We start from the raw sequence: 24,026 nt of genomic DNA, 5'->3' as shown, positions 1-24,026 counted from the left end.
AATTGAAATGAGCTCATTTTGTGCATAAAATTGTAAACTTTCTCAGTTTAAACATTTGCTATGTTATCTATGTTCTATTGTGAATAAAATATTGGCTCATGTGATTTGAAAGTCTTTTAGTTTTCATTTTATTAAAATTTAAAAAACGTCCCAACTTTTCCGGAATTCGGGTTGTATAAATTACCAGCACAATTATTTAAATTAGGTTGTTGAGTGTTTAGAATGTAGGCCTACTTACATTTTCTTGAGTGATTTGGTGGAAACAAGAACATCTGACCTTTTTTTTTTTTCTTTAAACAAAGGAGTTCATAAATTTGAATAGTGGCCTAGATATGGTAGAGAATCTTACACATTACATATTCATTTTATGTAACTTTAATCTACTTAAAAAAATTTTTTGGAATTGGGTCAGGATTTTTTTTCTTTTTTACTGAGACAAATGGCCTGATTTAGCCGAATTCACCCTCGTGTTTAATAAAACCAATAGAATTTGCAACACTCAGTTTTGAGACGTTCAGATGATTAGTGCAGCTCTTGAGCAGATCAAGCATTTTCTGAAGAAGCAACTCAAAATTCACCAATCAATTAACAAACATTTAAGTCAGGAACTACTTACTGTACATGTATTTATATAAATATATTTATATGTTTCATAAATATACACTATTTATATTGTTGGTAAGATTTTTCATTGGTTTTGAAATAAGTGTGCTGTGCTTTCCAATCCTACATTTATTTGATCAAAATACAGTAAAATTATAATATTGTGAAATATAAACATTTAAAGGTTTTCTAATGCAATATTTTAAAATAGAAACATATTTAAAATAGAAATCTTGTTACATTATAAATGTCTTTAACTGTCACTGATGCATTTTTAATGAAGTAATTATTAACCCCAAACTTTCAAATACTGGTATATATTAGAATATATATTTAAACATTACATTCCTGTATTTAAGATAAATTTAATACTAAGTGAGCCTTTATAAACGAGTGTTACATTCCACATCCCCACAAAGATCTCCAACAAAGTGTTCATCAAATGAAGAGTTTTATTAAAATGAGGCAATCATAAAACAATGAACTGTTTTTCCCCCTACTATTTTTGGTGAAATAAATATTCAAATGCCTCAAGCATAGTCCAAACGTTTCCAATTTAGTACAACCGTTTTGATTCATTCCTTTCACTAACATCATCCAAGGCACATCAAACACATAATCATGAGTGACTATTGTTTTTTGTAGTTTTTTTTTTTCAATATATGAATATAAAAGTAATAGTGTTACAAAGGAGGTCATTTTCATAACTCCACAACTTTAAACAACACAGAAAGAAACAGACAACCAAATACAGACAAAGTGGATTTCAAAATATCACTTTTTTAGTTTATCTAACAACAGAATATAATTCCCCCATCAACTACAATAAGTACAATTCAAGTTCAGAACAAAATCAGTATTTTTGCACATGTGTCTTTTTAATATTGCATACAAATCATTCAAACTATTTTTCTGGTTAATTCTGATTTGTTAAAAAAAATTGCAGACCACCACCAGCACTGTTCTCCAGTGTTCATGTTACTGAAGACATCTCGACCTGGGCCAAGTCCCCATTATCACATTGTCAAGTGTACTTTGAAGCTGCCTGCCCTCCTGCTGACCCTTGCATCCTCTGTGCAGGCCGGGCCTCAGCGTCAGGTTAGTGAGGTCCACTAGTTCCCTCTTGTGAGAAAGCAGTGTCACCACGTGGTCGAGCTTGGAGCGAATGGAGCTGTAGTGGTGCTGTCGCTCTTTGGTGATCTTTAGGAAGCATTCCCTCAGGTTGACCTCTTGTGGGGCGAGACAGACTGGTGGGTGACAGTCCACCTCTTGTAGGTTGCAAGCGGATGAAGTATTGGGGTAGATCTGGTTGCTGCTGGACGAGGTTTTCGATTTAAGCTGGCTGTTGTCAGCACATGTTTGCACGCTCACGTCTGCTGTTTGGCAGGTGGTTTGTGTTGAAATGTCGCTGGAAGGTACAGGGGGAGAGATCCTCACATCGACTGTCTGAGTCTGAATATTAACATTCGTTACCGGTAAACGAGGAGGGTCATCCGAGGTGAGAGCTTCCTTTCTGAGTTCTTGCTCGATCCAGTCCTCACCTAGAGTGGAAGTATCAGAAACTGGGTTACTCTTTCTGTCTCGATCTTCAGTGTCTTTATTCATCTGTTGGATCTTTGGGGTATGAAGTCTGGCTGGAGTGCTCGTCAGACATTCTGGCTGAGGCTTTGTTGTTCGTGCCAAGTAGGAAGGAGGCGTTCCAGGTGCTTTGAGGACAAGATGGTCATATAAACCGCTGCTCCTGGCACTAGAGGGAGCTCTTGTATTCGCTGGCAGTGGCAGGGACTGGGCATAGAGGATGCGGAACTCTTCATCGAATTTCTCAGTTATCTGGCCAGATAATTCGATAAGGTTGCTGCTGTTTAGTTTGCCATCCGTCCAGTTAAACCTGTAGATAAAAAAGTTCCAAAATAAATAGGACACGTATAAGCAGAACTCAAGTCATAACTATTTTGCACCGATTGTAGGACATTTGCAAAGTTCAAATCGATTCATTTAATGTCAAAATAAATAATTTCTATATAATTATTCTACTTGGTCTGAAAGGTTACACCCATGCAAAATAGAAAACAAAAAAATATTTTGAAAAAATGTTTTTGTCCATACTTTGAAAGCCATAACAATATTGGACCCCATTGACTTTTATTGTATCGACAAAAAAGGCATTTTTCAAAATATCTTCTTCTGTGTTGCACAGAAGAAAGAAAGTCATACAGTTTTCACTTTCAAGATCTTGTGGAAAACGGGTCTTTATTACCTATATGAACCTGTAGCCACTCTGTTTCCATCAATCAGCATGAAACGCTCATGAACCTTGCCAGTGATCCGAGCACCTGATCTCATGTAGTATGTAGAACCTGTTATGCTTCGTACTTTCATTTGCTTCATAAATAAAACAAAACACATTTTAAAAATGCAATTAAAAAATACTAAATATATAAAATATAAAAACACCAATAATATTAGCATGTAAAAACTGACCATGAATTCAACGATAAAATACTGTAAAAATGCTACAGCAAAAACCTGTTAAATGGTTAACGGTAAATTCCCCTACTATATACGGTGAATAACCGTAAATGGACATTCACAGAATTCCCTGCGTTACATTTCAAATTTAATGTTTGTTTGTTGAAATAACTATGTTTCTTCTTCGTTTTTTCCTAACAGTTTTGTATATTAGGGTTGTTACACCTAATGTTGTTAAATGAATGTTTATTGCATTATTTCAGTTTCATGTGTGTTACCATAATGGTGTTTAGTGTTTGTGTGAAGGACAAGGTGCACCTTCTAAATATGTTATTATTTAAAAACTGCTTGTGATGGGCTTAATTGGTTTATCATAAGACTTTCTCATTACTACCTGCATTTGGTGGTTATCAGTGTATTACAAAGGTACAAAACAGATTTCAGTACTTCAATAGGTTGGTATATAAACGTCGTATCAGCTAAAATTTAAGTTAAAAAACAGAAAACCTAAGATGTTGCTACTGTATTTTTTACTCTAAAATTCTGGCAACCACAGCTGCCGTTTTTTTTTTTTACAATTTTACAGATGTTTTTTTTTACAGTGTGAAGAACTCATACCAGCAGTTCATCCAGCTGTACGCGAAGGTTTTTACACATCTGTATGAATGAGGGAACAGAAGACTGGTCTAAAAGAATATACACAGGAACTCTGCGGCGTGTGCAAGCTTCCTGCAGGTCTTGGAAGATATCCAGGTCTGTCAAGGAGTCTGTCACAATGGCAATCACCTAAGGATAAAAATCATTTCTGATTAATGAGAAATTAACAGCAGTAAACATTTCTTTATGCAAGAGAGTATTGTTTGGCTAAACATGACAGGAAATTAATTAACATCTTAAAGCTTCAGCATCTGAACTGAAGCGTTCTAGCTCATTGGTATGAATGTCATGACTGCACAGCCGCTGGCTACCCACCTAGATGATTTCTTATTACGTTTGGTTTTTAAGTACATGCAAGCTGGAACAGATCCAGGATGCCTGCAGGTATAACCTCAATACATTCAGCTCAAACCCCCCTTCATTTGAAGGACTGAAGAGCCTGTTGTGGGACCTCCAGGCTCAGACCCTAAGAGGTAACAGTTCAGTGTGATAGACGCTTCAGTGCATTCTTACCATTCCACATTCAAGATCCAGAGTGCTACTTTGAATAAGTCACACACATACCCTTCCAGCACCTAAAAAACCCAAAGGCTGATTTTTTTTTTATTAATACAACAATCATCATAATTCATTGTTATACTTTTTTTTTTTGCTGTTGCTTGTTTTTTTTTGTTTTTTATATCACTTTAATCCTGTTAAAATTTTCAACTGGGAAATCTGAAAGCAAACTCATTTCCCAACTTAATGACAATAAAAAAAAAAAACTAAATGAAGGTGTTATGACATTTAAATATTACTTCTAAATTATTCTGATCTATTTTTGATAAACAATTTTTAATTATAAATTAATTCAACAGAGACATACATCTGTTTCCATTCCATTAGTAGCTATTTATTAGCTACTCGTTTTTAGTAGCTATACAACTGCTTAATAAATATCTGTTTTAAAAGATCTAGAAAAATTGGAATATATAACCAGTTACTAGAAACATCTAAAAATAAGAACCAGCAATAACTGGAATACATACCTTTTGGAAATGAATAGTTGATATATCTACCAAATCTACATTAAATCTGGTAAATGTAAATTTAATTGTTACAGGTTACAAAGGAATAGTTACTAGTCACTATTGGGATAATTAAAGTGGTAGCACTTTATTTTACAGTCCTATTCCCCATGTACATACTATGTACTTATTATAGTAATTACAATAACTATGTAATAACTAGGTACTAACCCTGAACCTACCCCTAAACCTAACCCTCGACCATGTAGTTACCTTGTATTACCAGAACTTTCTTAGATAAATACACTGTAAGTACACTATAAGTACATGTAAGTACACGTACTGTAAAATAAAGTGCAACCATTGAAGTAGTTCTGTCACTAACTGAAACTAAGTAACGTTAGTCTCTTTTAGAATAAGTACTAGTATATATTGAATAGTACCATTTAAAAAGATAATAGTCACTTTTGGATTACATACTAGTAATTTAAGAATGAATACCAGTAACAGAAAAATATACTTAATATATGTGTAATGATTAAATGTTAGAGCTTGTCATTGAGGCACTATTTTTTGTAAAGTTAGAACAGTAACGTTACGCATAGTGAAATTCATCACGGGAATGAACAGATTAATTAACTAACAGCATCGTGTCCACTTTATATATACCACCATATATTATTTTTATTTTTTACAAAAATGGGGGGGGGGGGGTGTTGAGAAATAACGTTACCTCTTTCGCATTTTTTATCATCTTCCTGGCGGCTTCTTTGCAGCTATAAATGCACTCTCCATAACTCGGCTGGAAGTAGGCGACGGCGCGTGTTACTCCGCGGAAAGACCCCGCGGTGAAGGCTGGCCAGCCCATCTCTAAAACTGGAGGCTCGATATCAGACACTTCGGGGAAATAAGTGACAGATGAGCAGTCCAGTGTGCCCGACTGGTCCAAATGAGAATCGTCTCCGTTCAAAGAGAGTGATTTGGGCACTACAGCAGTGCGGGAGATTCGCCTGATCTCGTCGTCGGAGAGAAAGTTAGGGATCCTCTCTCTCTGCATGAATCCCGTGAAGGCTTCGACTCCGCCGGCGACCAGCTCCTCCAGGGCGAGTCGGTGTCTCTCATTATAAAGCTCTTTCGAGTTTAGGTCCTGGCCTGTCCTCGGTGTCCGCCAGCCCGGCGAATCTTCAAGACACTGGGAAAGCGCCATAACTGAAAGTTTATTAATCGCACTAACGTTTCCTGAGATGAATACTACAATTTACACCTGCTGTCTCCTCTCCTGTATTTTCAGAGGTCCAGCCCACTACCAGACGGCCATTGGTCGGTGCGTTGTTACCAGTCAAGTCGTTGCGTCACGTGTCCGTCAAGTAAGAACACCATTGGACAACCTGCCCTGCGCCTATTGGCCAAGAGTTTGAATTCGGAGGCAAACAAAGGCGGCGTGTATGATTCTCCTGTGCTGTTGAATGTGAAGTACTCACGGTGGTGTTGTGAAACTAAATGGGCTCATAAAATACAGGTAATAATACACCATATAAACACCAATATAAAATCAGTTTAGATTATGGCGGCATTTCTAAGAAACCCTCCTCCAAAACTTCCATTCTTGCTTAAGTAACTCATAGATTGTTAGTGCTGCATATATATGATTTGTAAAAATATTAATGTTGTTAATACAAATGTACTATACTAATCGTAATCGCTAATTTGCAATGGCAGTAGAAAGCTAGTAAAAAATTAAATAAGCCATTGTATTATATTATGCACAGGCACAAACTTTAAATACATTTTATTAGTATTAACTGAACATTAAAGGGTTAGTTCACCCAGATAGCAAAATTATGTAATTAATAACTTACCCTCATGTTGTTCCAAACTCGGACTCAAGTCCAATTTTGAATGAACTCGGACTTGTCACGCACTCGGGTGAATTTGTACACGGACTTGAACATTTTGGACTCGGAAAATATTCCGAGTACAGTCGAGTCCGCATCATGTGTAACAATAAAACCAGCATAAAATTGAGATGATAAATTAATGAATGTCTCCCCTTCTGTCATTAGCATATCATCTCATGCTTGCAGACGAAACACACGCATCACTCACTGGATATCAAAGTGGATTAGTGATGGGAAGTTCGATTCTTTTCCGCGAACTGGTTCTTTCGGACGATTTGATTCAATAAACCGGTTGAAAAAAAACGGTTCACCGGTTCTTTTACGCTTGACGTAATGGCATTGGCGATGACGTCATTGGCGATGACGTAATGGTGTCAAGTCTATCAAACATTCAAATATATAAAGTCACTAATCATAACTTCAGTCAGTTAAAAACCTCATAATCATGAAATGTTTACAATTAAGTTTTGCAACAACACACCCAAATACAGTAACAGCAATAATGTGCATACGAGGATTTAAGTCTTGAAGATATAAAGTGAATTAGGTGTCATCAGCGCAGAAACCATGATCCACTTACTATAAATAATCCATTGCGATGTATTTAATTAACTTACGTTTCGTCAGATTGCCCTTCATTCAAGCCCTCAGTTTACCCGCTCTCATAACATTAGCACAGAATCAGTTCAGAATCAATCACCAAAAGAATCAGTTCGGTTCAGATGCGCTGTGAGTCAGTCGGCTTCACGCTGAATCACGCATGCGCAGTATCATCAGCTCCTCGGTTCTCGAATCGGACGTGTCCGAAAGAAACGGTTTTCAGTTCAGTTTACTGATGATCCGAAAACTGATGCAACCGATTCTTGACTCGAAAACGAGAATCGCTCAAACCGGCACATGCTGCAGTTCAGTATCATCAGCTGTAGGGCTGTGAATCATTGGCAAGGCAGCGATTCGATTCGATTACGATTCATAGGTTTTCGATTCGATTCAAGAACGATTTTTGCAAATTTAGAAAGATTCGATTCGATTCACAATTAAATTCGATTCGATTTGATTATAACGATTCGATTCTGCATTCTTTAAGTGCATTCACGGGATTATTTAAATGCTTCTACTAAACTCTTTAAATGCTTATTCAGGGGCAAATTACAGTAGCATTTATGGTTAGAGAACCATAGGTTAAAAAAAAAAAATATATATATATTTATATAGGGATGGGACGGTATGAAAATTTAATATCACGATTATAGTGACTAAAATTATCACGATTATCAATATTATCACGGTTTTGTTGAAACGAGATGAAAGTGTTCAAAAATAGTTGATGCTCACACTGAAAACATTTCAGCAAGTTTTATATTTAATAATCAACAAACAACTAATAAAACAAGCAACTCTATGCACTTAATTTAAAGAAAGATTAAATTCTGTGGCATTTCCTTCCTTACAATGAAAAGTGTAGAAGCATAGAAAAGCATAGAAAAGTCACTGACTTTCGCCATTCCTTCTCGAAAAAAAACAAAAAAAACATTGTGCGCTGCGCTTGCGTCAGACTGTTGCTGGCTGGACATGATTTAATAGTGAGTTATTAAAACCGCGATAATCAAACACGGTTTTAATGATAATTCATTTTTAAACAATATTACTAACCTTCAGCACATTTTATCATGGTTATCAATAAAACCGGTTATCGTCCCATCCCTATATATATATATATATAGTTGTTTTATCACATTTTCCGATGTTTAACAAAAAACGTGAAAAATTACACGCATGCGCAGTATCATCAGTTTATCGGTTCTCAAATCGGACGCGTCCGAAAGTACGGGTTTCGGTTCAGTGTACTGGTGATCTGAAAACCGATGCAACCGAGTACCAAAGACAGCAGCAGCAACCAACAGATGCTGCACAGCTCAGCATTGCAGGATTGGCAAGACCAGAATTGACCAAACAAGCAGTGCAACTTTATGATGCAAGTTCTCCAAGACAACAAGAAATTCATAATGCCATCATTAAGGATCTCCTCATTGGCTGCACTTTACCTCTGTCAAATGTGGGGGAGAGGCATTAAATAATTGAAATGTCAGCTTTAACTGGAGGACAATATAGTGTGATACAATAATAAAACAGGTTCATTTGTATTTTCATGCACTTGTAATACAATAAAACCTTTGAAATCTTTTTTGATAGGAAACTAGTTCTGTTGACATAAAATAAAAATGTTCAATGGCAATAACTAGATGTAACAGTGGTATTTTTTATCACATTTTTATATTGCCATTGGTTTAATGGGTTGAAAGGTTAAAATATTAATAGAATGTAAAAATGTACCATACCAATTTATAATCTTTTTTCATTTAATTACTTTATGGACTCGGGCGGACTCGACTCGGACTCGGCCTTTAAGAACTCGGACTTGAGTCCAACTCGGCCCCTTTTGGACTCGGACTCGGACTTGGACTTGATGTTTGTGGACATGGTCTTGACTCGTACTCGACAAAGGTGGATATGGTATTGTGATTATTCAATAGCTATAGCAAATATATATATATATATATATATAGAGAGAGAGAGAGAGAGAGAGAGAGAGAGAGAGAGATTATAGTTTGGTGGACAAAATTCATAAAAATATTCTGCTTTAAACTTTAGAACTAGGTGTTTAAAACCACCAAATAAAATCACTGCAAGAGAAACACATTTATTATTACTGAAATATAGTCACTGTGACATCAAACCTCAATTTCCTCTGTATAATATTTACAAAGCTAAACTATGTTCATCGTACATTTACACCATGAAAAAAGAGCCGAGGCTTTAATGAAATAAAAGCCCAAACCGCATGGCAACCATCTCGTAATGGACAGTAGGTGTTTTCGGGCTTTATCCAATCAGATTCATCTCTGCCTGTACTGTCAAAAAAAAGAAAAAAAAGAAAAGAAAAAAAGCTGCATGTCTGAAGGTGTAATTGCCACTGTGGCATGAGGGGGAGCCCCTGGATAGCAGGTCTTCCACCACGTCCTAAGAAAAGAAAAGTAAAGACTTTGAAACATTAAACGTATTTATGATCACACCTACAAGTATCGAGTATGAGTATCACACAACCTGTTGATAATAGACAGGCTGGTGATTGTTGCACTCTGGTTGACTGGTTGTTATCAATTCAGAGAGCACAACAGGAGGCTGTGGAAATCTCAGATTTACTTTCACCTTATATGACCCTCTCAAAAAGAAGTAGTAATCACTGTTTCTGAAACTGTTAATGGTTAAACTGGCAGAACCAAGGACACATTTGAGCACAGCTCTGCAAATTTATCGTCATTAGTAATAAAATGTATAAATATTTCTGGTGATTATTATCCAAAGATAACAACAGGAATAAAACTGGTAATTGTGGCAAAATAGTCTCTACCCATTCTGTAATAATAATAATAATAATGGCTATATATTTTTATACTTATAAAAAATAATATCTGTATTTAACAGTATGTTGCACAACATCAAAATAATCCATTCTATTCTAACCCATTGATAATAGGGCTACCAGTAATAATTGTATTCTGTTGCATATTGCATATTAAAGGGTTAGTTCGCCCAATTTGCAAAATTATGTCATTAATAATTTACCCTCATGTTGTTCCAAACCCGTAAGACCTCCATTTATTTTTGGAACACAGTTTAAGATATTTTAGATTTAGTCCGAGAGCTCTCAGTCCCTCCATTGAAGCTGTGTGTATGGTATACTGTCCATGTCCAGAAAGGTAAGAAAAACATCATCTAAGTCAGGGATCACCAATCTCGGTCCTGGAGGGCCACTGTCTTGCAGAGTTTAGCTCCAACCCCAATTAAACACACCTGAACCAGCTTATCAAGATCTCTCTGACTTTCAAACAGGTGTGTTGGAGCTGGTTGGAGCTAAACTCTGCAGGACAGCGGACCGAGATTGGTGACCACTGATCTAAGTAGTCCATGTGACATCAGAGGGTCAGTTACAATTTTTTGAAGCATCGAAAATACATTTTGGTCCAAAAATAGCAAAAACTACGACTTTATTCAGCATTAACTTCTCTTCCGTGTCTGTTGTGAGACAGTTCAAAACAAAGCAGTTTGTCATATCCGGTTCGCGAACGAATCATTCGATGTAACCAGATCTTTTTGAAACAGTTCACCAAATCGCACTGAATCATTTTAAATGGTTCGCGTCTCCAATACGCATTAATCCGCAAATGACTTAAGCTGTTAATTTTTTTAATGTGGCTGACACTTCCTCTGAGTTCAAACAAACCAATAACCTGGAGTAATTCATGTACTCAAACAGTACACTGACTGAACTGCTGTGAAAAGAGAACAGAAGATGAACACCGAGCCGAGCCAGATAATGACTCGTTCATTACATCGAATGATTCGTTCGCGAACCGGATATGACAAACTGCTTTGTTTTGAACTGTCTTACAACAGACATAGAAGAGAACAATAAAGTTGTATGCTGTATGCTTTATGCTGAATAAAGTCGTAGTTTTTGCTATTTTTGGACCAAAATGTATTTTCGATGCTTCAAAAAATTCTAACCGACCCTCTGATGTCACATGGACTACTTTGATGATGTTTTTCTTACCTTTCTGGACATGGACAGTATACCATACACACAGCTTCAATGGAGGGACTGAGAGCTCTCGGATTAAATCTAAAATATCTTAAACTGTGTTCCAAAGATAAACGGAGGTCTCACTGGTTTGGAACGACATGAGAGTGAGTTATTAATGACATAATTTTCATTTTTGGGTGAACTATCCCTTTAATTTCCCTTGGCCATGGTTGTGTAGCACTGGAGATCATACTCTATTATACTTTATTTCAGTATTAGTATGTACAGCATGCTGCGCAACAATTTTCAATTTGGTTGTGTGGCTAATAAGATTCTATTCGGTTCCATTCTGATCATGTGTATTCCGTTGCATGTTGAGTATCAATGGAGTTTCTATTCTATTCTATTCTATTCTATAAATATGAATTGCATGTTGCGCAACAATTTCCAGTTTGGTCTCGTGGATATAGAGATTCTATTGTGTTCTGTTCTATTTTATTTTACTCTGTTGTAACACTGCGGGCAGCGTGTCGTATCTATTTCGATTCCGCACGGTGTGAAACATGTGTAGTAGCCTGTATGTAGTAGGCACATGCTCTCGATCGGTTGTCTACTATGGTTGTTTTCCCCCCTCGTCCTTATACGACCTACTGACCGAAAGCGCTGCTCCATATTTCTGGCTATATTAGACATTTGCGCATGAGTCACTCCCTTCAGTGTGTCTGCTCAGCCCGTCCTAGAACAGAGAGGGGTAGGATCAGGATTTTGGGTTTGGGTGACGCGTTTTAATCACGTGCCCTTATTTGAGAGCGCCTGGCGTACATTTCTTTCCCTTCTCGCCACTCCAGCAGCGCCCATGTCAGCCGGGCACATAATCAGTGTGCCATAAAGCAGTAGATGCTCCTTATCGCGGTGACCCGACGGGTTCACGTTAGTTCACAGGGTTCATCTGAGGAGAGGTCTCGGCCCCTCCTGTTCCCCCGAGACCCGGAGCGGAGCGAAACCTAAATGTTATTTATTTCTGTATCAATAACGGATTTCCATTTGCAGTCACCAGAGCCGACGAAAAGGTAGGGAACTTTGACTTTTCAAAGAAGTGAAAGCGATTTCTTTAGGTGACGCGATTAGTCTTCAAAAGTAGTTTTAGTATAGAGAAGCGTGCCTTGTTATTCCACTCATACGCGGCGCGTGAAGTCGCCTCTATGTATAAAATGGCGACAGTAGATGAGAGTGCTTAGTTAAAAATTTTGGTAATAGCCAAAATGTTGCACTGCGCTCCACACTCAAACTCGCGAGAAACGTCTAGCCGGATGGAGGTTACTAGTGCCTCAATACGAAGCGAAAGGGTTAACTTACCAGTTTGTTACAGTTTGTTACTCAGTGTTCTTGTCTGCTTCTAGTTTGATCATTCGCACGCTAAAACGTGCCTATGTGATGTTACTATAATATAGTCTGCTCATCCCGGAGCGTCACGCGTCAGATTTCTACTTCAAACGGGGGTCAAAATGGGACCCCGAGTCTAGGATTGATCGCCGGCGAGGAGCCCGTAAATATTGGCGCATAATCGATTTCCAAAAGTGATCTTTACGATGACGAACCCGAACCTTTCGGGGGTGCCTATAGTTTAAAGCTGGTTCAGATCTAGACAAGCATGCGCTATCAACTGTTAATGGGTACAGAATGTACTCAACTCGGATTTAAATCCAAATCATAACCCTGGCTCCGATACCACACATTATAAATCATTATTAAGAATCACAGGCTCTCAGGGTGCTTCATATCTCAACTCTCTGTCTCAAGCCTCTCTACAGTAAACCTCACTTTCTGATAAAGTACGCTACTTTTTAAAAGTAAGCAGGCAGAATGACATGGTAAAATGCGTTAGAAGGTCGGGATGCATGCTTTCTGTAGGTCCTTTAGCATGCAGTGTGTTTCGGGTAAGCGTCTGTTCTCTACTGGGAATAGTGTTCTGGTCTGCAGTGTTGTAATAAGGCAAGGCAATATTGCCTTTCATCCTGAGTTTAAGCAATTAGGACAGCAAAGCGTTCAGAACGTGACCTTCCCAAAGTATTTGTGCCTACAGACTAAAGAAAATGCAATTTGTACATACATGCACAGTTTGCCCTTTATTATTGTGTCAGATTAGAACAGTGTGACGGGACAAAATGAAAGACTAAATGTTAAGTCGCTTGCGTGTGCACTTTATTGTAAGTTGATTTCTAGTAAAAGCTGGGCATTTTTATAATATTCCTTGAATTAAGAGAGGAGAATTGTCTGCCTAATGCCAGCTGGATTTCTAAGCAGAATTATAATTGCGGAGGCTCTATGTCCTCTATCCGTGCTATAAAAGCAGTCAAAATGATTAAATTATTTATAATGAAAAGCTCACTGTGCATGTAATAACAAAAATGCCCTTCTGTGATATCTCACATTACCTTATTAAATTTGTAAATCTAAAGAGTGGATGAATGTCATGGAGTAACAGACAGAAATGAGCTCAACAATAGGAGTATATCCCCAAAACCTCCCTGAAAAGCCTGTATTAACCTTAAGTGCTTTTCGAGACAAACTTTTGGCTTAACGGCGGCTTGTCGGCCATATAAGTATTTCAGCTGCTCCAGATCGGTTTTGTATGGAGGAGCCTGGCATTCACCGAGACCTGGCACTTGACTCAGTACAATTCATGGTGCTCCGCCATCTTTCTTTTTTGTAACTAATGAGTGTCGCACCGGTGATCAAACTCAGCACATCGCATCAATGAGTATTTCTCCCTTATTTGCAAAGAACTTTCTTTCTTTCTCGTGCAAATTTCTAAATCTTTTCCGTGCTTTTAATTGCAGATTTTTTATGTCGCAAGACTGGCGAAGTAATTCTAAAAACGCAAATAGCGCCTTTTGTAAAATTCTGGGGTGCTCTTTTCATAAAAAAAAAAAATCTGCCATGATTACGGGGCGGAAAAAGGGTTGGATTCTCATTTGTTTCCAATTTGTATATTGGCATAAACAAATAGCACAGTCAAATAAAATGTTTGGAGTTTTATCTCCTTTGGGTTGGAGGGCTGCGAAAAATGTCCCCCAAGTGTGTGTTTTTTTTGGTGAAGAATAGAGGATTTAGTCCCCTCTGTGTGTTGTGGGCAAGGAAAGGGAAAGGAGAGGGGTTGCTATGGCAATGTTAACACATGAATGGCAGCGCAGACTGGCCTCCCAAGAGTCCGTGCAGCAGTCACCGAGGTAAGGGGGGCAAAGCGGGCACTTCTGAGGGCACCGAGCTTTCTGTAGTACTCGCATAAGGTTCATTGACTGGATTTAAACATAACCAGGGGCCGTCCAGGAATAGCTGATGCTACAAATGCCTATGTTGGTGGCATTTTGCTAATGAGTCACATCCTATAATGAAGGTGAACTGTAGGATGCCTCAGCGGTGCTTCGGTCTCTACATAATTAATGTGGACGTGTTTGACGCCGTCACTGATATAGCTCGCAAACAGTGCCGTACAATGATGGCATGTAGTCACATGCCCATCTTACATACTGGCACACACATTCGGGAAATATTTCAATGGCATGCAAGCATTGAGGGCACTGCATATGGTTTCCGCTTAGTGTCATATTTCCCTTGTAAATGGGAGCGCCATTGTGTAAAATGAAGAAAAATGGACACGGCAACTTCATACGCTGACCTCCTTTTTTCTTGTATTTATAGAAATATAATTATTATAGCATGTGTGCACTGACCTTTGTTATGGCTTCTTGGCGTTAAACAAAAGTCTCATTCATGCGGCGCTTATGAAAGATGGTCATGTTAAAACCAACCGATATCCCTATAGGCTTATTCATATAAGCCTCGTGTAATAAAGCAGATCCAGTCTGAGAAATAAAGAGGACGTCATGATCATGTCTGGGAGCACTGTGTATTTTAGCCCATTATTTCAGTGTTTTTTTTTTCCTGAATGGTTTCCTCCTTTATTTAAAAGACAGCTGGGACCAGTGGAAAAAAATATATATACACATGGACACCACATTGTCTTAATCCGAAATGTATTTATAGTCAAATGAAAGGCAAGCTCACGAAAATTCAGAGAAGTCTGAGAGATTTAATCTGCACACTTTATCTGTTGCCAATTTTTTTTCACTGAGTTTGAAGTGGGATGTTAGGATATAAACGCAGCAATGAGTTTACTTCATATGGTGGACACTTAGATTAACAGTCAATGCAAGATATTTACATAATTGTTAAAGCGGAACAGTAGGAAAAATGTGAACCGCAGATGAACTTTATCCTATAATTCTCCCGCACTGCCTGAAGTGTGGAGGAGTACACCAAAAAAGAAGAGGATTCAGGAGGGTGTGTGTGTGAGCATATGATCAAATAAAAGAGAAGTGGGTACAATGCGGCATGTAAGAATACAAACATACTCGCAGCTTAAAAAAATGCGTTTGTTTATAACAATCTGTTTATTTTAGACCCCTTATCATGAAAATTTGTTTCTGAGCACATTTTGTTGCTGCGCAGAAAACAGAGATTTTATTTCAGCGGCCTTATGAAAGATTTTCATGCTGAGAATCTATTGATATCTTTGCAGGCTCATTCAGCGTGGTCCCATGTAATAAAGGACATCCAGTTTGGGATGCTTCGGCCTTTAATCAATAATGAGAGAGGATCTTTTATTATGTAAGGCCCGCATTGCCAGGCCTTTGGCCTCACACTGCATTTAATACTGTGCATCACTATCTCAAATGTTCAGGCAGAGCCAGCCTTATTAAATGTGTAACACGTAACATGATGTAATATTTTAGTTTCGAGCTGCTCAAAGACGTAAATGTAGGTCAGCGTTGTTGTGCTAATTTTCAACCAAATGTACTGCATGCCTTGACTCCACAGGTTGCCTGGATAAAAAGGCCTCCGGTTTCTCTGCTAAAGCTTAGGCACACAGTAGCAGGATAGACTGTTTTGTGTGAGACTGGTTCACCCCGGTGCTGAAACACGAGGCCTCTCTTTCTGAGTTCCCTTTTCAATAGCTCACTGTCTGGAAACCTCTTGTCCTGTGTCTAATCGCACGTCTCGGTCGCCAGATAAAGCATCCCATTCTTTGACGAGTGACCTGTTTTTTTTATATAACATTTTTGAACCATCTCCTGCTTGTCCGGTGCTAATCAAGCTAGTGGTTCAAATTTTGGGTGGTGGAGTCATCTAGATATTAGCATGTCTGTTGTGGTTAACTAGCATCTTATGGTTTATATTAGAAGAATCTGGAGAGCAGATTTTTGTTACCATCTGAGAGAATAGTAGGTGCCCTCATTCATTCAGACGCACTCCACAAGATTTTAACTCCGCTTGAACTCAATAACTTTGTAACAAAAATAAAACTCACATTTCAATAACAAAGATAGATTTTTTTTTCTATTCAGACCAAAGATTTTATACACACATTTATGAGCAATGTTAATATTATTAAGCAACTTTTTGTATAGTTTCTACTCTGAGATGTCTGGCACATTTTCAATAACCCCTGATTCATGTCAGGGGTTAACATCTATTGATGAAATCTGAGTGTTGTGGACTTGTAGGCAGGCTCAACATACAGTAAATGCCCATGCCTGGATGCAGGGAACCAGGATTACAGCATAAGATGCTGGTGACCTAGTTTTATTTTTATTTATTTATTTTTCTGGCAGGAAGGCAGCCGTCATGAGAAATAAAAGAGTCAGTTGCAAAAGAGTACGTCATGGCCATGTCTGAGAGCACTGTGTATTTTAGGCAGTGTTTTTACTTCTGAATGGTTTTATCCTTCTTTTTTTTTCAAGACAGCTGGCGATACTGAAAAAAATATATACACATGGACACCACATTGTTTTTACTCAAAATGTATTTGTAGTCTGATGAAAGAGAAGGTCAAGGAAATTTAGAGCTAAACACTAAACAGAAGTCTTGGGTGGTTTAATTAGAATCATTTGCAGATGCATAATGCATGGAAAAACAAGTATTATATTACTAGATTTATTCACCACCAGCTAGTATTTAGCTGAAATATTGAAACTGCTCTGACAAGATGAACTAATTTATGTGCTCTGCTGATGGAGACAACACATTCTTTCACAAATTTTTTCTAGTGCCATTATATAATATTTATATATATATATATATATATATATATATATATATATATATATATATATATATATATATAAGTTTACACTAATTAATTCATCATATAGTTTGTTTCAAACATGCAAAGTCGACTACATATGGTAGATGTAAAAATTATTACAACATATTTTTTTAAAGATTTATTGTATTTAATAAATGTGAACCAAGCATGAACTTTATCCTGAAATGCTCCCTTATTGACTGAAGTGAAGTGTAGTGTGTGGAGAAGTGCAGCAAAAAGAAAAAGATTTAGAAAGTGTGTGTGTGTGTTTGTGTGTGTGAACATGTAGAAGTCACAGAGAACTGGGTTTGATGTGCTGTGTAGGAATACAAACAATTACATTTTTGGAAACAAACATTTTTGGAGTATATTTATAACAAAGAACTTGTATCTTGCTATCTGTTTATTTAGGTCTCTTATAATGAAATCTTCTTACAAGCACATTTCGTTTATTTTAGTTGCTCATAAAAAAAGAGATTTTATTTCAGCGCATCAGTACCACCAATGTTTCTGCTCTTAATGGTGAACTGTATTTAGCTCTACTAGGAAAAGGTAAATAGAATTTTACCTTCATATTAGTGTTTTGATTATAATAAACATTAAACAGTGGTTGGTCAGAGCATTTCAATAACTGTCTCTCTTTTAGAAACATTTTTTTAATGCATATCCCATGCTGACATTCATTTTTTTTTTGTATCACAGCGTTTTATATCAAAATGTCATGTTTTCTCTCCTTAGGTTCACAGGGAGTTGTTATTTCACTCTCTTTTACAATGGGAAGTCCTGATAGCTGAAAATTTCACCAGTTTCTGGTTCGTCACGGCTGGCTGATGACACCTCAACTCCATACAATTCCAGTATTTGTTTCTAACACTTCATTCATCTGCACAATCCTATACTATGGCCAGCAAGAGGAAATCCACCATTCCCTGTATGATTCCATCAAAAAGCAAGCACATGCGGGAGGACATCATCCTAGGATGCTTACCTGAGCTCCTGCCCACAATACCCGAAGACAGCATCCTTAGTATTTCTTCAAAAGATGAGGATACACAACGATTCCATGATTTCTCAAAAGCCGAACCGAAGACTTCATGCTGGGAAAGGGGAACATATAGCTGCCCTCTGTGCTGCTTTAAGTCCGGAGACTTGAACCTGTTTCTTCACCATATGGACAACTGTCACATGGACTTTCATGCTCAACCAAACTTCTACTGCCTGCCTTGCAAGGTTTCAGCTGTGAAGTTTGAAGGCCTTGCTTTACATAATGCAAAATCACACCCTGAACTCCATTCAGCACATAAGAGAGTTTCTTTGCAGGTAACCAAACGAGATGGGGCTATCACAGTGGCGCAAACCCTGTTTACAGAAGAGGATTTAAGTGAATCCGGAATCTCCATTACCAAGACACCCATAATGAAAATGACCAAAGGGGGGCACAAAAAAATTGTTGTCTCCCATACTGTTGAAGTACACCAGGCTGAGCCTAGCAGCGACAAGCCTGCAACTGTAACCAATGGCACTTCAGTAAGGACCTTACCCCTAACGAAATCACCACATATCATCGGTGGCATTAATGCCTCTCCGGTCCATAAAATCCCGAACACACTTGGGATACTAGGGATGCATAACTGTGGTCCTCTGTGGAACTCTAATCCGTCATCACCTGATTTGAACACTGATCTTCCAAAGGTCATGATCCCTCTAAGTAGCATCCCCACCTATGATCCAACCATGGATTTAAGCAGTTTTCTTAAGACGTCTTTTGGTAAGTTCCCTTACCCTACCAAAGCAGAGCTCTGTTACTTGACGGTGGTCTCTGGCTTCCCAGAGGAGCAGATCAAGCTCTGGTTCACGGCCCAAAGGCTGAAGCAAGGGATCAGCTGGTCTCCTGAGGAGATAGAGGACACACGTAGAAAGATGTTCAACACTGTATTCCAAGTCACACCGAAAACGTCACGCCACCAGATGCATAACCCCATTTCCCAGCACTGTGTTTCTGTTCAGTCCAACTCTTTGAGTTCTAACTATATACCGCAGATATCAAAGGGAAGTGTAATGGGTTGGAAAGGGGGGGTCATAGTCAGCCATCCTAGTGTGACCCAGGCCACATCCCTTAAGCATCAGCAGCAGCCAGTGGTAAATATCCATCATGCTGTCATCACTAAGGAAACTGGAAAAGAATTATCTTGTTTGACAGCTGAGAACTGCAATATTGTAGGCAGAGGAGGCAGCGTTAGCAATCATGGACACACTGGAAAAGGTGAAACTGGCTGCAGCTCGTCCATAAAGACTGGCGTTAGCTGCTTGCCTGGCATTCCCAAAAGTCAAAATAGCAGTTACAGTGAGGGCAGCATTATGACTCTGACGAACATAGTCAGGAAAATTGACTGTCATATCAATGACAGGAACGCAAATTGCACCAGCAAATCTAACGTCAGTCCAACTTCCATTTATGGCCAACAGAAGGCATCCAGCAAAGCGAAAGAAAACAGCAACAGCAGCTTTGCCACCACCAGCAAATATAACAATGGAAGCACTTATAAAAGCACCAGCCACAGTACTATTTGCACTAAAAGGGAGGGATACATCTTAGACCACACCAGCAAAAGCAACGCTGACACTAGTGTCATTTGTAGCAGCAGCAACATACAAGCTGAAGAATTTATACCACCCCTTACCCATATCCTGGTCCCACAGTCTGGAAGTCTCCTGGATCCATACCTTGGAAAGGGCAAGGTATTACCAGAGCAACCAGTGACTTTGAAGCAAAACATTATTCATAACTCATTCCCAGAACAAAAGCAGTTTCTTGCACCCCAAGGTTCACCATACCACATACGTTCTTTGACAGACTCCCAGTCTGCTGTGGGAGGAACATTTAATAACATGCCCCAGAGCTCCCTTCAGTCTAGCCCCTCAGCAAGTTCATGTCTTCAGGAGGAAACGAGTCAACACTCCTCTCCATCCACTTCTGCTCCTCAGGAGAAACATTCTCCAAAAACCCTGCTGGGAGCACCTCAGGTCCAGTCCACAGACTTTACTGCTGTCCACTACAAGGAACATGACCCCAAGCACTTACCTGCCTTAGACAAAGACTTTAAGCAATCACATTTTGATAGAGAAAGACTGCACAGAAAAATAGCGCAAAAAGAAAATGAAGGAAAGGTTTCTGAACAGCACAGCGGAATTACAAATACGTTTTACAAGGCTGACAAGAATGAGCATAGCAACCTACTTAACACACTACATACCTTCACAAAAGATAACACTAACCAGGCTAAACAAGGCATGCCACTTTTACGACAATACATACAGGAAGAGGACCAATGGGAAAGCAACAGTGACTATCATGAAGAGCTGAATGTGAGCCCTATGAAGATAAACGTAATAGCGTTGAACAAAGAAGAGAGTTTGTACAAGACCAACAGCAAGCAGCTAATCAGCAAGCCGTTGGAGAACTTGATCAATGATGGGGGTCCCAGCCATAAAAAGCAGTCTTCAGAATGGCACGAAAGCTACCGGCATGCACCGGAGGAGGCTGAGGAGGGTATATCTGATATAAGTAACACTGAACCACATCAGCCAGATAACCTTGTGGGGCTTGAAACAGAGCAAGTTAAAAGCGATCTACGCCCAGAGCGGAAAATTATTTTTCAGAGTCTAGACTCTGAAACTCCTATGCTGCCAATAAAGAAAAAATCAAAGGAGGCTATGATGGATTTAGACAAACCAACTACAGGAGAACAAGACTACTGGGAGATAAAAGATGAGGAGCATCAGCAACCAATGGGCAACCAGAGTTTGAGGGGGCATCAAGCGCAAGACAGTCAGTCAAGGTAATGGCTGTAGACCATTGATCAGTTTATTTGAAAACAATAAAAACAGCTAATTTTAAGTGTCTTCCCAAGAGACGCATTGTAGTTTTTGTAGAAGTTGACTTGTTGAGTCTTCAATTGCTGTCTACTACTCTTGGATTGTCACATCACATAACAGTGTTTAAGGTAATCAAAGTAGCACAAATTTTAAAATTAGTTTAATTGGGAAACGTGAATTAAATTATGTGCATATTAACAACATTTGGCTTTTTGATCAATTTATTTTTGATTAGTCACTGCCATGTACATGATTATGTGCTTTATTAAAAGGCTATTTTTGGCATTAGTGAAGGCAGAGCTAATGAATTATAGATTTACTCAAAGTGTGTCTTAACGTGAATAAATGATGAAAATTGTGTGTAGCAAAGTGCCGGACTCTCGGGTCTCTTGTGGAGTTCATTGTGCGATGCTGTTCGTTGTGTTTGGGCTGGTCTTACACATCTTTTTCTCTCCAACAGGGACTGTCTGAGAGGAGAGCTTCTGAAAGTTTAAGGACTTCTCTGCCTGGCGAAGAGGCCGAGGATCCTGTATTCATCCTGAACATTACATTACATTTTCTTTCAATATGACAGCCGATGAGATTGTAACACATTTGTGATGGTCAGTAGACTTGAGTTATCGAAAGGTGGCCCGATCCAGAGAATAGCCGCTACAAATGTAGGTCTGATTTGATTTAAGTAAATTCTGTGTAGGAAACTATGATGTATATGCTTGAAACTGCACTATTGAGGGTGTACTGGACGTTAGGAATGTCAGTTAGATATTGTGATGCTTTGTAAAATGTCAGATAATCAGCACTTCTGCAATGCCTTGGGTTTTATGATAGTCGTTGGGATATTCAAACCCGTTTTCCCTTCATGTCCAAATCATATAAGTTATTCATGGCTTATTTTTTTCACACAACATTGAGCAGTTAGCAACAAATCATGCACTATAACTTGCTTTAGTGGTGTCTGTCTGCACACACAATAAATTGGCCAGACATTGCCTTAAACGTCACCATTCTATTTCTATGACTGGCTGCACAAACAAGCTTTTCAGCAACTGTATTGATGTGTGTATAAATTGGGGATTTGAAATCCCAACAGAACTGCTGCTATATCTTCGGAGGTGTTTTTTTTTATATATATATATATATATATAAGCATTAACAAGACTATTATATGTGAAATCTTTAAAAAAAAGAAAAAAACCTGTTAATTTATGTTGGAGAAAGTTTAAAACGACGTGCTTACAATCCGAGAGGTATTACAGTTCTCACAGACAGTCAGCTCAAGTGCTCTGCTAACCTGATATTCCATTTTTGAGTTGGGCTACGATATATATATATATATATATATATATATATATATATATATATATACACACACACATATTATGCATCATTTATATGCTGCTAAGTTTAGACCATCCAAAGTGAATAACAGGTGCTTTTCATCCCTTATTATTTGCATTTGTATCCAATGTGGTTTCTCCTTTAAAAGTTAACACATTAAAGATACTATCTGGACTTACAGTATTACCTTCCCATCAGTTCCCATTGTGCAGGTCTGTCAAGAACACAGTGCACTGGAGTGTTTTCCTTTCTTCACATTACAAATCTTTTGGTAATAAATGGAGAATGTCAAATTTAAGAACTGGCGTCTTGAATGCATTTCATGCCATTGAAAGATATACCCAACTTGGCAGAGACCAATTCTAAAGAAAATTCCAACAGCTTTCTTGGGCCAAAACGATGCACATGCAAACGGTCAACATACTGTCACGTAAATAAGGGAGCAGAAGAAAACCATCTTGAGAGAATAAATGATTAGAATATCTTCCTGAGCGCAAGAGTCACAGAGAGGTCCCGGGTGCACTTTTCAAAAGGAACGAAACCTTGCCTAAGACTACAGCTTGGCTAATACATCATACAGGCCATTCTTCCAAGACAAACAAGCAGGGTCTTTTTACGCTCCCCTTCTGAGTTCTTCCTGAGGCCTGTTCTCAAAGCAAGACTCGGTGCTCATTTCACATGGTTCTGGGAACACAGGAAGTTCTTCAACCCAATATTTTAAGTGTAACGCACCTTAAAGCATCAAGTTCTTGCAAAATTTCACCCGTTATGGCTTGTGGAAGATGAAATAAGACATTTGGACTTAGCTTTAAAAACACAACATGCAGGTTAGGCTGTAGGGTTTTATTTTTAATAACCTACAATTGAGCAAAAGAAAAAAAAAAAAAAAATCATAACACAGACTTTGTTTTTGGCGATGTTGATTTCCCCTCACACCCTTCAGAAATAAAAACCCTTTTGCCATACCCTAAAATAATACATCCTAATAATGATATATTCAAGTAACAGATACAAGAGTTTCTTTTTTTTATCTTATGGAAACAGTCATTACACATTAAGTTAAATCCAGATGGAGACTCAGAGCCAAGACGACACAATCTGTAGGATACTGGAGACAAGAACAGGGGCACAAAAAAAAAAGAAAAGAAATTGGTTCACATTTACACTGGAAACAAAACCCTGATATAGATGCTGTAACAAAAAATAAAATTCACATTCTGCATGTTTAAGGAAATATAGTTGAAGATGTAGTCCCCTGCAGCTCATCCAAGCATCCTACTTTGTGGTCTGGACATAGTTTACAGAAGAACTCCAGTTTAAAAGTGAACAGTTCATGTAACGCTCACTCAAACACACAGCTTTTCATGGTCACATTTCCCATAAAAAAAAAAATCACACCAGGTGTACACATTTCTTCTAAAAAGGCGTATGGGTGTACTTTAATT

At 38.3% G+C, this 24,026-nt stretch overlaps 2 protein-coding genes and 1 long non-coding RNA gene across 4 annotated transcripts; 1 reads left to right on the top strand and 2 right to left on the bottom strand.

Moving 5' to 3' along the window:
• Positions 1–1,037: 1,037 nt before the first annotated feature.
• fam83d (family with sequence similarity 83 member D) lies at positions 1,038–6,065 on the bottom strand. Its single transcript, XM_059537151.1, has 4 exons — positions 5,470–6,065; positions 3,691–3,858; positions 2,861–2,985; positions 1,038–2,491 (listed from the first exon to the last, which is right to left on the bottom strand). The coding sequence occupies exons 1-4, from the start codon at positions 5,941–5,943 to the stop codon at positions 1,582–1,584; spliced, it is 1,677 nt and encodes a 558-aa protein (XP_059393134.1). The 5' UTR covers positions 5,944–6,065; the 3' UTR covers positions 1,038–1,581.
• Positions 6,027–22,882, top strand: zhx3a (zinc fingers and homeoboxes 3a). 2 transcript variants are annotated; one of them, XM_059537149.1, is made up of 3 exons: positions 6,027–6,255; positions 18,106–21,206; positions 21,704–22,882. In XM_059537149.1, exons 2-3 carry the CDS (start codon positions 18,268–18,270, stop codon positions 21,735–21,737), a joined length of 2,973 nt encoding a protein of 990 aa, XP_059393132.1. In that variant the 5' UTR covers positions 6,027–6,255; positions 18,106–18,267; the 3' UTR covers positions 21,738–22,882. The 2 variants fall into 2 exon arrangements, with proteins under 2 accessions (XP_059393132.1, XP_059393131.1); XM_059537148.1 differs by lacking the exon at positions 6,027–6,255 and adding an exon at positions 11,997–12,289.
• LOC132126102 (uncharacterized) lies at positions 9,278–13,161 on the bottom strand. Its single transcript, XR_009427360.1, has 3 exons — positions 12,576–13,161; positions 9,740–9,817; positions 9,278–9,655 (listed from the first exon to the last, which is right to left on the bottom strand). It is a non-coding gene; the product is annotated as an uncharacterized LOC132126102 (long non-coding RNA).
• Positions 22,883–24,026: the final 1,144 nt, after the last annotated feature.

The sequence above is a fragment of the Carassius carassius genome, chromosome 44, assembly GCF_963082965.1.
Source record: "Carassius carassius chromosome 44, fCarCar2.1, whole genome shotgun sequence".
Taxonomy (NCBI): domain Eukaryota; kingdom Metazoa; phylum Chordata; class Actinopteri; order Cypriniformes; family Cyprinidae; genus Carassius; species Carassius carassius.
Note: the sequence above shows the minus strand (reverse complement) of the source record. Positions and strands in the feature narration are given on the sequence as shown.

Coding starts and splice junctions, on each gene's coding strand:
- fam83d (XM_059537151.1), bottom strand. CDS start 5,943: ATGGCGCTTTCCCAGTGTCTTGAAGATTCGCCGGGCTGGCGGACACCG. Junction 3,859..5,469: donor TGATAAAAAATGCGAAAGAG/GTAACGTTATTT, acceptor TTTTATCCTTAG/GTGATTGCCATTGTGACAGA. Junction 2,986..3,690: donor TACAGCTGGATGAACTGCTG/GTATGAGTTCTT, acceptor TTATTTATGAAG/CAAATGAAAGTACGAAGCAT.
- zhx3a (XM_059537149.1), top strand. CDS start 18,268: ATGGCCAGCAAGAGGAAATCCACCATTCCCTGTATGATTCCATCAAAA. Junction 21,207..21,703: donor GCGCAAGACAGTCAGTCAAG/GTAATGGCTGTA, acceptor TCTCTCCAACAG/GGACTGTCTGAGAGGAGAGC.